Consider the following 14,917-nt stretch of genomic DNA (forward strand, 5'->3'; position numbering starts at 1 on the left):
TAGATTTGAAGTTATTAAAGATTTGGCAAAGCATGTGAGAGCAAAACACAGAAAATAATTAAAACGATATTTGAACTAAAACTGAGGGCGGGAAGAAAGTGGGCCGGCCCAGTTGCTGCCCGGGCCTTGCATGCATGGCGCATGCACGTGGCCGACGCGCGGGGCGCACAGAGCGTTGGATCGAGATCGGACGGGGCTGGTTCGTCGTGTACCTCGCGATTCTGCAACCTTGCGGGGGCCGTATCTTTCGCCTCGGAGCTCGGATTACGGCGGGGTTGGGTGCGTTGGAAAGCTCTTTCCAAGAGCTACAACTTGGTATAGGGTTTGGAGGCTATGGTGACAAAAATCTAGGCGGCTTTTGGTGGTGACCGCTGGCTAGTTCTTGCACCGATGAGCGGCAAAGAGAGGAGAGGAGCGGTGCTAGGAGGGAGGGGAGGATGCTGTGGGATGGTGTGGTGAAGTCCAGAGGCGCGGGGGAGTTTATATAGCGGCTGGAGGCGCGGCGCGCGACGTGGTCGGCATGGCCACGATGTCACGGTGCACGGCGGGCACGGGCGTCTCCGGCACTGCTGCTGCGTCAGGAGGTGAGCTCATGGGTAGGTGATGACGCGTGAGTAGTGGCGCGGTTGATGGCGTCGTGTGCAGGGCGCACGGGGTCAATGCCGACGTCGGCGTCCTTCAAGGGCGTCGCGTCGTGGCGTTGCCAGGGCAGGTGAGAGGGGCAAAGCTGGTGTCTAGCATGTGTGTGAGAGAGAGAGGAGGCTATTGGCGCGGTGGGACGTGGTGGTTTGCAGTGTGCATGCAGAGGGAGAGGGATGGCCACGGGTTGGGTGATCAAGTACTTGGCATGGATGGTTTTAGTCCACCACTTGCTCTCCTTGTCCTATGGTGATGTCTAGCAGTGGTAAAGGGTCAAGGGTGAGGTGTGTGACAAGGTGAGAGAGAGGGAAAATGGCCAGGGCATGTGGGTGCATGGTGGGAGAGGCCTAGGGTGGTCACATTTGATTTATGAAAAAGTAGGTGTGACATAGGCTATGTACTTGGCTTGTCTTGGTACATGTGGATGATGTCAAGGTGAACTGATGTCATGGTTGTTGGTGTGGTACAAGGTACTATGGCTGAGCTCAAAAGATAGAAAAAGAGAGGGGTACATAGTTGGTAGGAGTGGTTGTACTCTAGTTTTACTCTATGTAACTAATGGATTCTTTTGTAAAAACACTCATGTGTGTGTAAAAGTTACTAAGTTTCTTCATGGATAGGTTCTAAATGATGTGTGGCACTCATTGGTGGTCTTGGTTTAAAATTTGGAGTGGTTTGGTGAAAATTTCAAAAGTGGAGGGAATCTAGAATTGGTTTCAAAGTGGCATTTTGGCTTGACTAATGTGAGCAATGGTCAACTCTCTGGTCAAAGTGGTCAACATGAAAGTTACTCACCTTGACCTGGTCTTGGATGACATGGCTTTGGTTGACCAAGTTTAGTTTGAAGAAAAGTCAAAACCACGGGGTAAAGTAGTGAACATTTTATAAAATGGCAATATGACCATTATCACATGTATGTTGATTTTGAGATTTGCTTTGATTTGATTTTGGTTTCTTTGATGCAATTGTGTTTGTTTATCATATATAAGAGTTTTACAAACAATAGATCAAGCAATGGTGGCCTTTGGTGAAGATTTGCAAAAATGGCCATAACACATAAGAGGTGATGTGTCAAATTTCATTATTCTTGTTAATTGTTCATCTTGCTTCCCTTGGGCTGGGTTAGGGTCAATTTAGTGTTATATTAGGTTGAGAGATGGTTTCACATCATTTGGTCAAGGTTTAAAGGCATAGATCAAGAATTGGGTATTATGGCTATGTGTCACATATGCCTCTATGCATATGTTGCATTTGAGTTTTAATTTGACTTGGCTTGACCCAATTGGTGTTGTTGAGTGTTGAAATGGTATATAGGAGTGATCCCACCATTAACCACAAGACTTAGGGTCAAGATTCTTAAATTCACAAATTTGTTATTTTACTCTCATATGCCTCTATGGCATTTTTAGTTTCTTTTTAATTTCTTTGGAAACCACTTGGAATTGGTTTGATAGGTACTAGGTAAGGTGTATGAAGGTTTTCCAAACCTCTAAACAAAGTAGAAAAGCATAGGGTAAAGATTTATAAAAATAGCCATAGGCACATATACCTTTTTCTTATTTAATTTCCTTTTATTTCATTTTAACTAGTATGGTGAAAAGAGGGGTGAGGTTTAGGGTTTAAGATCACTTTAAATACTAATAACAAGCAATCATGGCAATAGCACAAGAATTAAGCAAGATCACTAAGCATCAAACTTAATTTGATAAAAGTTTTTGTTGGTTCCAAAATTTGGAACTAGGGAAATTCATTTGTTTTGTTGTGAATTTTTGGGATGTTACAGGTGGTGGCCGGCCTCTATGGGTGCGGCCAGTGATGCGTGCAATTAACACACGTCCGTTGGGAACCCCAAGAGGAAGGTGTGATGCAGACAGTAGCAAGTTTTCCCTCAGAAAGAAACCAAGGTTTATCGAACCAGGAGGACCTAAGAAGCACGTTGAAGGTTGATGGCGGCGGGATGTAGTGCGGCGCAACACCAGGGATTCTGGCGCCAACGTGGAACCTGCACAACACAACCAAAGTACTTTGCCCCAACGAAACAGTGAGGTTGTCAATCTCACCGGCTTGCTGTAACAAAGGATTAACCGTATTGTGTGGAAGATGATTGTTTGCAGAAAACAGTAAAGAACAAGTATTGCAGTAAATTGTATGCGATGTAAAGAATAGACCGGGGTCCACAGTTCACTAGAGGTGTCTCTCCCATAAGATAAATAGCATGTTGGGTGAACAAATTACAGTCGGGCAATTGACAAATAGAGAGGGCATGACAATGCACATACATGATATGATAAATATAGTGAGATTTAATTGGGCATTACGACAAAGTACATAGACCGCTATCCAGCATGCATCTATGCCTAAAAAGTCCACCTTCAGGTTATCATCCGAACCCCTTCCAGTATTAAGTTGCAAACAACAGACAATTGCATTAAGTATGGTGCGTAATGTAATCAATAACTACATCCTTGGACATAGCATCAATGTTTTATCCCTAGTGGCAACAACACATCCACAACCTTAGAACTTTCACATCGTCCTGCATTTAATGGAGGCATGAACCCACTATCGAGCATAAATACTCCCTCTTGGAGTTAAGAGCAAAAACTTGGCCAGAGCCTCTACTAATAATGGAGAGCATGCAAGATCATAAACAACACATAGGTAATAGATTGATAATCACCATAACATAGTATTCTCTATCCATCGGATCCCGACAAACACAACATATAGCATTACAGATAGATGATCTTGATCATGTTAGGCAGCTCACAAGATCCAACAATGAAGCACATAAGGAGAAGACGACCATCTAGCTACTGCTATGGACCCATAGTCCAGGGGTGAACTACTCACTCATCACTCCGGAGGCGATCATGGCGATGAAGAGTCCTCCGGGAGATGATTCCCCTCTCCGGCAGGGTGCCGGAGGCGATCTCCTGAATCCCCCGAGATGGGATTGGCGGCGGCGGCATCTCAGTAAGGTTTTTCGTATCGTGGCTCTCGGTACTGGGGGTTTCGCGACGGAGGCTTTAAGTAGGCGAAAGGGTAGGTCAGGGGGCGTCACGAGGTGGCGGCACAACAGGGCCGCGTGGCCAGCACCTGGGCCGCGCCGCCCTAGCGTGTCGTCGCCTCGTGGCCCCACTTCGTTTCCTCTTCGGTCTTCTGGAAGCTTCGTGCAAAAATAGGACCCTGGGCGTTCATTTCGTCCAATTCCGAGAATATTTCCTTACTAGGATTTCTGAAACCAAAAACAGCAGAAAACAAAGAATCGGCTCTTCGGCATCTTGATAATAGGTTAGTGCCGGAAAATGCATAAATACGACATATAATGTGTATAAAACATGTAGATATCATCAATAATGTAGCATGGAACATAAGAAATTATCGATACGTCGGAGACGTATGGCATCCCCAAGCTTAGTTCTGCTCGTCCCGAAGCGAGTAAATGATAACAAAGATAATTTCTGGAGTGACATGCCATCATAACCTTGATCATACTATTGTAAGCATATGTAATGAATGCAGCGATCAAAAACAATGGTAATGACATGTGTAAACAAATGAATCATAAAGCAAAGACTTTTCATGAATAGTACTTCAAGACAAGCATCAATAAGTCTTGCATAAGAGTTAACTCATAAAGCAATAAATCAAAGTAAAGGTATTGAAGCAACACAAAGGAAGATTAAGTTTCAGCGGTTGCTTTCAACTTATAACATGTATATCTCATGGATATTGTCAATGTAAAGTAATATAACAAGTGCAATATGCAAGTATGTAGGAATCAATGCACAGTTCACACAAGTGTTTGCTTCTTGAGGCGGAGAGAGATAGGTGAACTGACTCAACATAAAAGTAAAAGAAAGGTCCTTCAAAGAGGAAAGCATCGATTGCTATATTTGTGCTAGAGCTTTGGTTTTGAAAACATGAAACAATTTTGTCAACGGTAGTAATAAAGCATATGTATCATGTAAATTATATCTTACAAGTTGCAAGCCTCATGCATAGTATACTAATAGTGCTCGCACCTTGTCCTAATTAGCTTGGGTTAACACTGATCATCATTGCATAACATATGTTTCAACCAAGTGTCACAAAGGGGTACCTCTATGTCACTTTGTACAAGGGTCTAAGGAGAAAGTTCGCATTGGATTTCTCGCTTTTGATCATTCTTCAACTTAGACACCCATACCGGGACAACATAGACAACGAGATAATGGACTCCTCTTTTAATGCTTAAGCATTCAACAATGTTAATATTCTCATAAGAGATTGAGGTTTTATGTCCAAACTGAAACTTCCACCATGATTCATGGCTTTAGTTAGCGGCCCAATGTTCTTCTCTAACAGTATGCATACTCAAACCATTTGATTGTGAAAACCGCCCTTACTTCAGACAAGACGAACATGCATAGCAACTCACATGATATTTAACAAAGAGTTGATGGCGTCCCCAGGAACATGGTTATCGCACAACAAGCAACTTAATAAGAGATAAAGTGCATAAGTACATATTCAATACCACAATAGTTTTTAAGGCTATTTTGTCCCATGAGCTATATATTACAAAGGCGAATGATGGAATTTTAAAGGTAGCACTCAAGCAATTTACTTTGGAATGGCGGAGAAATACCATGTAGTAGGTAGGTATGGTGGACACAAATGGCATAGTGGTTGGCTCAAGGATTTTGGATGCATGAGAAGTATTCCCTCTCGATACAAGGTTTAGGCTAGCAAGGTTTATTTGAAACAAACACAAGGATGAACTGGTGCAGCAAAACTCACATAAAAGACATATTGTAAACATTATAAGACTCTACACCGTCTTCCTTGTTGTTCAAAACTCAATACTAGAAATTATCTAGACTTTAGAGAGACCAAATATGCAAACCAAATTTTAGCAAGCTCTATGTATTTCTTCATTAATGGGTGCAAAGTATATGATGCAAGAGCTTAAACATGAGCACAACAATTGCCAAGTATCAAATTATTCAAGACATTTTAGAATGACTACATGTTGCATTTCCCGATTCCAACCATATAACAATTTAACGAAGAAGATTCAACCTTCGCTATGAATACTATGAGTAAAGCCTAAGGACATATTTGTCCATATGCAACAGCGGAGCGTGTCTCTCTCCCACACAATGAATGCTAGGATCCATTTTATTCAAACAAAAACAAAAACAAAAACAAAAACAAACAGACGCTCCAAGCAAAGTACATAAGATGTGACTGAATAAAAATATAGTTTCAGGGGAGGAACCTGATGATGTTGTCGATGAAGAAGGGGATGCCTTGGGCATCCCCAAGCTTAGACGCTTGAGTCTTCTTAAAATATGCAGGGGTGAACCACCGGGGCATCCCCAAGCTTAGAGCTTTCACTCCTCTTGATCATAGTATATCATACTCCTCTCTTGACCCTTGAAAACTTCCTTCACACCAAACTTCAAGCAAACTCATTAGAGGGTTAGTGCACAATCAAAAATTCACATGTTCAGAGGTGACACAATCATTCTTAATACTTCTGGACATTGCACAAAGCTACTGTACATTAATGGATCAAAGAAATTCATCCAACATAGCAAAAGAGGCAATGCGAAATAAAAGGCAGAATCTGTCAAAAACAGAACAGTCCGTAAAGACGAACCTGGAAGGGGCACTTAACTTGCTCAAACGGAAAAACTCAAAACTAATGAAAGTTGTGTACATATCTGAGGATCACGCACGTAAATTTGCAGATTTTTTTGATTTTTTTACAGAGACTTCTGCGCGAATTCGTGACAGACAGCAATGCTGTTTCTGTGCAGCAATCCAAATCTAGCATCAACTTTACCATAGAGACTTTACTTGGCACAAAAACATGATAAGGAGAGGTTGCTACAGTAGTAAACAACTTCCAAGACTCAAATATAAAACAAAGTACTGTAGTAAAAATATGGGTTGTCTTCCATAAGCGCTTTTCTTTAACGCCTTTCAGCTAGGCGCAGAAAGTATAAATCAAGTATTATCAAGAGATGAAGCATCAACATCATTACCAGGGGTGTTGGGAGTTGCCTCAACGATGCATGTTATCTTATCTATGTAAGTTTCAGAGGCTCCTTTTTCATTACTCTTAGGCTTGCTATTCTCATCAAACAAATTTTCAGGAACAATCCAATCATAATTCTTTTCTAGTGCCTCGAACATTCCTGCGAGCTTGCAAGGTATTGATGTCTTAATATCCCCTACATCATTAACACCATTAGTGTACTTTATCCTATCAATGTCCATCTTTTTAAGGGTACTAGCAAAGTTGGTGTAAGAACCAGGCATATTGTATTTAATAAAGACCTTTCTGGCCTCTCTTGCTACACCACCAAATTCTTTAAGAAGGGTTTCTAAGACAAAATCTTTCTTTTCTCCTTCCTCCATATCAGAGAGTGTAAGAAACATATGTTGTATTATGGGGTTGAGATTAACAAATTTAGTTTCCAACATGTGAACTAAAGAAGCAGCAGCAATTTCATAAGTAGGAGCAAGTTCTACCAAGTGTCTATCTTCAAAATCTTCAGTGGTACTAACATGAGTGAAAAAATCTTCTATATTATCTCTCCCAATTATAGACCCACGTCCTACCGGTATGTCTTTTAGAGTGTACTTAGGAGGAAACATGATGAAATAAACAAAAAGTAAATAAAGTAAATGCAAGTAACTAAATTTTTTTTTGTGTTTTTGATATAGAGAACAAGACAGTAAATAAAGTAAAGCTAGCAACTAATTTTTTTGTGTTTTGATTTAGTGCAGCAAACAAAGTAGTAAATAAAATAAAGCAAGACACAAACAAAGTAAAGAGATTGGATTGTGGAGACTCCCCTTGCAGCGTGTCTTGATCTCCCCGGCAACGGCGCCAGAAAAAGAGCTTGATGCGTGCAATTAACACACGTCCGTTGGGAACCCCAAGAGGAAGGTGTGATGCAGACAGTAGCAAGTTTTCCCTCAGAAAAAAACCAAGGTTTATCGAACCAGGAGGAGCCAAGAAGCACGTTGAAGGTTGATGGCGGCGGGATGTAGTGCGGCGCAACACCAGGGATTCTGGCGCCAACGTGGAACCTGCACAACACAACCAAAGTACTTTGCCCCAACGAAACAGTGAGGTTGTCAATCTCACCGGCTTGTTGTAACAAAGGATTAACCGTATTGTGTGGAAGATGATTGTTTGCAGAAAACAGTAAAGAACAAGTATTGCAGTAAATTGTATGCGATGTAAAGAATAGACCGGGGTCCACAGTTCACTAGAGGTGTCTCTCCCATAAGATAAATAGCATGTTGAGTGAACAAATTACAGTCGGGCAATTGACAAATAGAGAGGGCATGACAATGCACATACATGATATGATAAATATAGTGAGATTTAATTGGGCATTACGACAAAGTACATAGACCGCTATCCAGCATGCATCTATGCCTAAAAAGTCCACCTTCAGGTTATCATCCGAACCCCTTCCAGTATTAAGTTGCAAACAACAGACAATTGCATTAAGTATGGTGCGTAATGTAATCAATAACTACATCCTTGGACATAGCATCAATGTTTTATCCCTAGTGGCAACAACACATCCACAACCTTAGAACTTTCTCACACGTCCTGCATTTAATGGAGGCATGAACCCACTATCGAGCATAAATACTCCCTCTTGGAGTTAAGAGCAAAAACTTGGCCAGAGCCTCTACTAATAACGGAGAGCATGCAAGATCATAAACAACACATAGGTAATAGATTGATAATCACCATAACATAGTATTCTCTATCCATCGGATCCCGACAAACACAACATATAGCATTACAGATAGATGATCTTGATCATGTTAGGCAGCTCACAAGATCCAACAATGAAGCACATAAGGAGAAGACGACCATCTAGCTACTGCTATGGACCCATAGTCCAGGGGTGAACTACTCACTCAGCACTCCGGAGGCGATCATGGCGATGAAGAGTCCTCCGGGAGATGATTCCCCTCTCCGGCAGGGTGCCGGAGGCGATCTCCTGAATCCCCCGAGATGGGATTGGCGGCGGCGGCGTCTCAGTAAGGTTTTCCGTATCGTGGCTCTCGGTACTGGGGGTTTCGCGACGGAGGCTTTAAGTAGGAGAAAGGGTAGGTCAGGGGGCGTCACGAGGTGGCGACACAACAGGGCCGCCCTAGCGTGTCGTCGCCTCGTGGCCCCACTTCGTTTCCTCTTCGGTCTTCTGGAAGCTTCGTGCAAAAATAGGACCCTGGGCGTTGATTTCGTCCAATTCCGAGAATATTTCCTTACTAGGATTTCTGAAACCAAAAACAGCAGAAACAAAGAATCGGCTCTTCGGCATCTTGTTAATAGGTTAGTGCCGGAAAATGCATAAATACGACATATAATGTGTATAAAACATGTAGATATCATCAATAATGTAGCATGGAACATAAGAAATTATCGATACGTCGGAGACGTATCAGCCAGCTTGGTGGCTTGTGGTGGCCGGCCCCCTCCCCTATGCCCCTCATTATATAGGTGGAACCCCAAGTGTTGGACTACAAGTCTTCGAATAAGACCCCAACCCAAAACCTTCCATGTAGTAGGGAAACCTACCCAAGGTGGGACTCCCACCCAAGTGGGATTCCCACCCTTCCATGAAGGGGGGTGGCCGGCCCCCTTGGTGGAGTCCACCTTGGACTCCCCCCTCTAGGGTTGGCCGGCCATGGGGAGGTGGAGTCCCTCCGGGACTCTTCCTTCCTTAGTGATTTCTTCCGGACTTTTCTAGAACCTTCTAGAACTTTCCATAAATGCACCGGATCATTTCCAAACTTGGAATATGACTTCCTATATATGAATCTTATTCCCCGGACCATTCCGGAACTCCTCGTGATGTCCGGGATCCCATCCGAGACTTCGAACAATACTTCGAACTCCATTCCATTTTCAAGTTCTACTATTACAACATCAAACCTTAAGTGTGTCACCCTACGGTTCGCGAACTATGTAGACATGGTTGAGATCTCTCTCCGACCAATAACCAATAGCGGGATCTGGAGATCCATAATGGCTCCCACATATTCAACGATGACTTAGTGATCGAATGAACCATTCACATACGATACCAATTCCCTTTGTCACGTGATATTTTACTTGTCCGAGGTTTGATCATCGGTATCACTCTATACCTTGTTCAACCTCGTCTCCTGACAAGTACTCTTTACTCGTACCGTGGTATGTGGTCTCTTATGAACTTATTCATATGCTTGCAAGACATTAGACGACATTCCACCGAGAGGGCCCAGAGTATATCTATCCGTCATCGGGATGGACAAATCCCACTGTTGATCCATATGCCTCAACTCATACTTTCCGGATACTTAATCCCACCTTTATAACCACCCATTTACGCAGTGGCGTTTGATGTAATCAAAGTACCTTTCTGGTATAAGTGATTTACATGATCTCATGGTCAAAAGGACTAGGTAACTATGTATCGAAAGCTTATAGCAAATAACTTAATGACGTGATCTTATGCTACGCTTAAATGGGTGTGTCCATTACATCATTCACATAATGACATAACCTTGTTATTAATAACATCCAATGTTCATGATCACGAAACCATGATCATCTATTAATCAACAAACTAGTTATACAAGAGGCTTACTAGGGACTCCTTGTTGTTTACATAACACACATGTATCAATGTTTCAGTTAATACAATTATAGCATGGTATGCAAACATTATCATAAACACAAAGATATATTATAATAACCATTTTATTATTGCCTCTTGGGCATATCTCCAACAGTCTCCCACTTGCACTAGAGTCAATAATCTAGTTTACATTTGTAAAGATATAACACCTTGGCCTTCCGGTGCTTTATCATGTTTTGCTCACGGGAGAGGTTTTAGTCAACAGTTTTGACACATTCAGAAACGTATGTATTTTGCAATTCATTAGCGTCTTCACGCATCACTCATTTTCCAAATGAGTCGGCATTAAATATGTTTGGTCTTCTGGTGGAACCTTAATTCCGCAGTATGAAATATGTCACCAATATTGTCATACACAATATAGCTTCAAAATTCTGACACTGTCGGAACTACACCAAGTTCTCAAGGAACCTCTTGACTTAACATCCTCAGTCATTGTCAAAACAATGACATAATCTGCCTTCGTTTGTAGAATCCGTCACAATATTTAGAACTCTTCTAAATCTAGCATAGACAACTTCTAGCTCATGTGCTACCTTTTAAACAACACTTAGTCTAATTTGAGATTGAAATTTTTTATTTTTATATGTGACCAAACTAATATCGGTGCAACACCTTACAGCGATTTGTTTGTCATTACTCATACCAAACTATATATCCTTGGTTCTTCTAAAGTACTCAGGGATATTCTTACTGTTTATCCAATGATCATCACATGAATCATTCTGGTATATGCTCCTAACATTTTAGAGCACAGGACATCTGATTTTGTACATACCGTAACCATGTTAGGGCATGATCAATGCCTAGCCTCAAGTTGATGCCCTACATGCCACCTAGGCTCGGATGTCAGAGCTCATCTTCGGTAGTAGCCTTGCAGTCTGTCAGAGTATCCTGTAGAGGAGTTCGCCTCCTTGGCAGAGAAAGCCGAGAAAAGCGCAAAAGAGGGGAAAGAGAAGAAACGGAGCATGCAACACATCAGGGATACCGTCCAGGGAGAAGAAAGAGAACTTCAATAGAGAGAGAATGTAGGTCCCAATAAAGTAGTGGCTTTAGATCCGTGCGTTCTGGAAATTTTGCTTAGACTAATGCTTCATCTTATTTTGACCTACAAAAATTCATGGGGCAGTGCCAAATCGCCGCTTCCATTGCTCATGCCCTTAGTTGCAAAAGTTTAGAAGGAGGTTTGTAATTTTTTTTAAAACTTCGTCTTAATCATTAAAAATGGTAAATCTTTTGACTTGTTTTTTGAAAAAAAACTATACTTATAATACCTCTAAAAAACGATGCTTATATGAGATTTTTTCCGCTGCTAACCCTATCTCACCTCCGGAGAAATCCCGACGGCAAGAAAAAGGCGGGAATCACATCTCAAAAGACAGCCAGCCAATCCCAAACGGAATCGCGCCTCCCATCCCCTGCTTTCGGCAAAGGCCAACCCCACCACCACCACCCCGCTATATACGATCAACCTTCTTCCAGGTCCCCCTGCCTACCTCTGCACCGCACACACAGCCTGCCCGCCAGCCAGCAATGCCGCCGCGGCGGGCGATCGATGTCCGGAAGGTCGACAGCGGCGCCGCTCCCAAGTGGCGCATGTCGCTGCTGGAGAGCACCTTCACTCCGTTTCTGCAGTCTCCCGGCGCCGGCGCCGACGCTGCAGCGAAGGCCGTGTTCGCGGAGGGGTCCCTGTTCAGCCCCTACCTGTTCGGCAAGTTCTTCGACCCGGCCGACGCCTTCCCGCTGTGGGAGTTCGAGTCGGAGGTGCTGCTCGCCGCGCTCCGGCGGGGCTGCAGAACCACCGTCGACTGGGCCGAGACGGACTGCGAGTATTATCTCAGAGCTGATATACCAGGTACTGTGATTTCTCCCTACCTTCAGCACTAGTTTTGGAACACTTCTTCATTGACAGAATTATGAGCTGCACCTGCTTGTGCAAACTTCGAACTGGAAACTTTAGAGAGGCCGTGATACTGAATTTTTTTGCACTGATCTGAATAATGCTTACACCGAACCGAACAGCCCCAGCCTCTGAACTTAGCAAGTGCTGATCGATTATAAATAGGAACATATGTGTAGTAGATCCAGCGACAAGTTATCTTTAGCATACATAGATTCGTTGTAACAGAAACTGAGTGCTACCGTGCTGTTCATCAGCACAGATGAACCAGATGCCAGACGACTTGCACTTGTACTGTAGGAATCCAACACCTTGCAATTCAGTTGCAAGTTGCAACTAGTGGTTATGTTGAGTAATCAGTATAACCTTCTTTTTCACATTGCTTTCCTTGAGCTTTTTCACGGCACTATGGTAATGGTCACGTGCAGTCTTCAGCCCCCGGTTGCTTTATTCTCACATACAAATATTCGTTGCGTCTGCGTGTGGATGTTGCGCACCACCCCACCCTAGTGCACCTTACAGAAAAGCGAGCCAAGATTGTACCACACGATTGCCAAAACCGAGAAAGCACACTTGCATTATCATACATACATAGTACTCGTGCAGTATCTAGCACTAAATTTTGCTTTTCTTGATCATCAGGTGGGAGGAAATGTGACGTGGAGTTGAGCGGCGACGGCGCGCGTGTGGTGGACGTGAGCGGGCTGTGGCGCGCGCCGCCGGCGGACGGCCGGGACTGGCGAGCCGGCCGGTGGTGGGAGCACGGCTTCGTGCGGCGCGTGGAGCTGCCTGAGGACGCGGACAGCGGCAGGGTGGAGGCCTTCCTCGACGACGGCGAGGGGTCGCTGGAGATCAGGGTCCCCAAGAGGAAGGGCGACCAAGCCGCCGCCTCCTGAGAGAATCAGAACCTCGCCAAGCGCAACTGGATTGGATTAACCGGAGGATCGCATGTATTTGCCGGTGAAAGGAATTATTCGGTTTCTTCATGATGATGAAAAGTTGATGGAGACTGAAAAGACCGCGTTATCTTGGTAGAAAAATTCGCAAAGATATGGGGAGAGCAAAAGGAGCAAAGAATCAAAGATTGATTATCTATATATCTCATGTTGCAGAACAAATGTAATATGTTCTTCAGGTATACCATGTTGAGTGGCTAATTAGCAGCGTGTGCATGCATGATGCACTGAAGCGTCGCTCTCCGTTTCGGTCGTCGATCGAATGGGCTGGGTATCGATATGATTCCTGATTATGAATGCATATAGATGGAGTTATTCTTTTTCTGCTAATGGACATGATGGAGACCTAAAATACGGTGTAATAATCTTGGTAGAAAATTCTCAAAAAGATACGGAGACAACAAAAAGGAGCAAAGGTTGCCTATCTATTCCATGCTACAAACCAAATGTAATATGTTCTTCAGTTCAGTCACTTCAGTGTTACACTGCTGAATGGGTAAGTACTGAAGCGTCTCTCTCAGTTACGGTCGTTGATTGAATGGACCGGGCATCGATATGATTCCTGATTAGATGAATATATATTTATAATTCAATGCTTTTGAAAGGTGGATTCTTCCATTTCTTTCGGCACAACATCAGCCATCACCCCCGTTCCTTTATCTCGTACATGATCATCAGAGCAGCGACAAAGCTGCGGTTGACTATTTGAGATCCTCAGGTGATTATTCTGCACAGGACATCACTGGATGATATTTTAAACTGTTTTTCTAATTCTTAGCTGAATTCTCGGTCGACTCCTACACCACATGATTGTTTCATGATTTGTGCTGCATGAGCCATAATTTAAACATTTCTAGTTGCACATGAGATTGCAACTAAAAAAAATCAATTGGACTGTTAAATTTCTCTGTGTTTCGTGCGAAGCATGAGTTGTTCGCATGAGTTGCAACACAACTTGCATTTGAGAAAAATGCCCCATATTTTTAAATTCTTGATTCGTGCTAGTCATAAGTTGTAACGTGTGTTGCAACTAATGTTCGAAAAAATAGGCCAAGATATCGATTTATCGGCTGATTTATCGTGAATCGGGTGGTAACCGATAAGATTTGGGCATATCGGCTAATTTATCGTTGCCACCGATATTTCGTCCGATTTAAAATCTCATAGTCGATATTTCGCATGATTTTCCATCTAATGGCCAATATGTCAGCCGATCTTTAGTAAAATTTCACTTAAATTGTGTCTGGCAGTCGATATTTTCGTCCTACAATCTTGTAGAATTGTGCATTAGCTCAAAATTTCTATTTTTATTGATTCAAATGCAAGGAGTTAAGGAAAACTTATGTTTAATGCTCCAATATTATTTTTTACATAGCATATTATAGAAAAATTAGTGCCGAAAATTAGGATTTACAAAAAATAAGCTAATAAATGGTCGAACGATAAAATCGATTAATCGACCGATAAGCAACTAATCTCTATTCTGAGGCCGACCGATAAGTTAACAATTTTTTAAACATTGGTTGCAACTGAAATTTTCAGTCAACCGAGAATTAGTTACACCCTAATTTTAAGAGGAGATTTTCTCTGAAGTTGTTGTAAAACACGCTTGTCTTTTCCGAAGAATACTCAACATGGAAATTCTGCACCGTGGGAGCAGATTTTCATTTTAGAAAATCCTAGTAAATCTTAGGTTGTATAGTATTTACGAC

The 14,917-nt window shown here is 42.7% G+C and overlaps 1 protein-coding gene across 1 annotated transcript; it reads left to right on the forward strand.

Annotated features, from left to right (window-relative positions):
- Window positions 1-11,811: 11,811 nt before the first annotated feature.
- On the forward strand, window positions 11,812-13,529 carry LOC127327305 (22.3 kDa class VI heat shock protein). The gene is made up of 2 exons (XM_051354084.2): window positions 11,812-12,204; window positions 12,892-13,529. The coding sequence occupies exons 1-2, from the start codon at window positions 11,883-11,885 to the stop codon at window positions 13,143-13,145; spliced, it is 576 nt and encodes a 191-aa protein (XP_051210044.1). The 5' UTR covers window positions 11,812-11,882; the 3' UTR covers window positions 13,146-13,529.
- Window positions 13,530-14,917: the final 1,388 nt, after the last annotated feature.

Source organism: Lolium perenne, chromosome 1 (genome assembly GCF_019359855.2).
Source record: "Lolium perenne isolate Kyuss_39 chromosome 1, Kyuss_2.0, whole genome shotgun sequence".
Taxonomy (NCBI): domain Eukaryota; kingdom Viridiplantae; phylum Streptophyta; class Magnoliopsida; order Poales; family Poaceae; genus Lolium; species Lolium perenne.

Excerpts from the sequence above, each read along its gene's own strand:
- LOC127327305 (XM_051354084.2), top strand. The coding sequence starts at position 11,883 with ATGCCGCCGCGGCGGGCGATCGATGTCCGGAAGGTCGACAGCGGCGCC. Across the intron at positions 12,205-12,891 it reads TCTCAGAGCTGATATACCAG|GTGGGAGGAAATGTGACGTG; the intron begins GTACTGTGATTT and ends CTTGATCATCAG.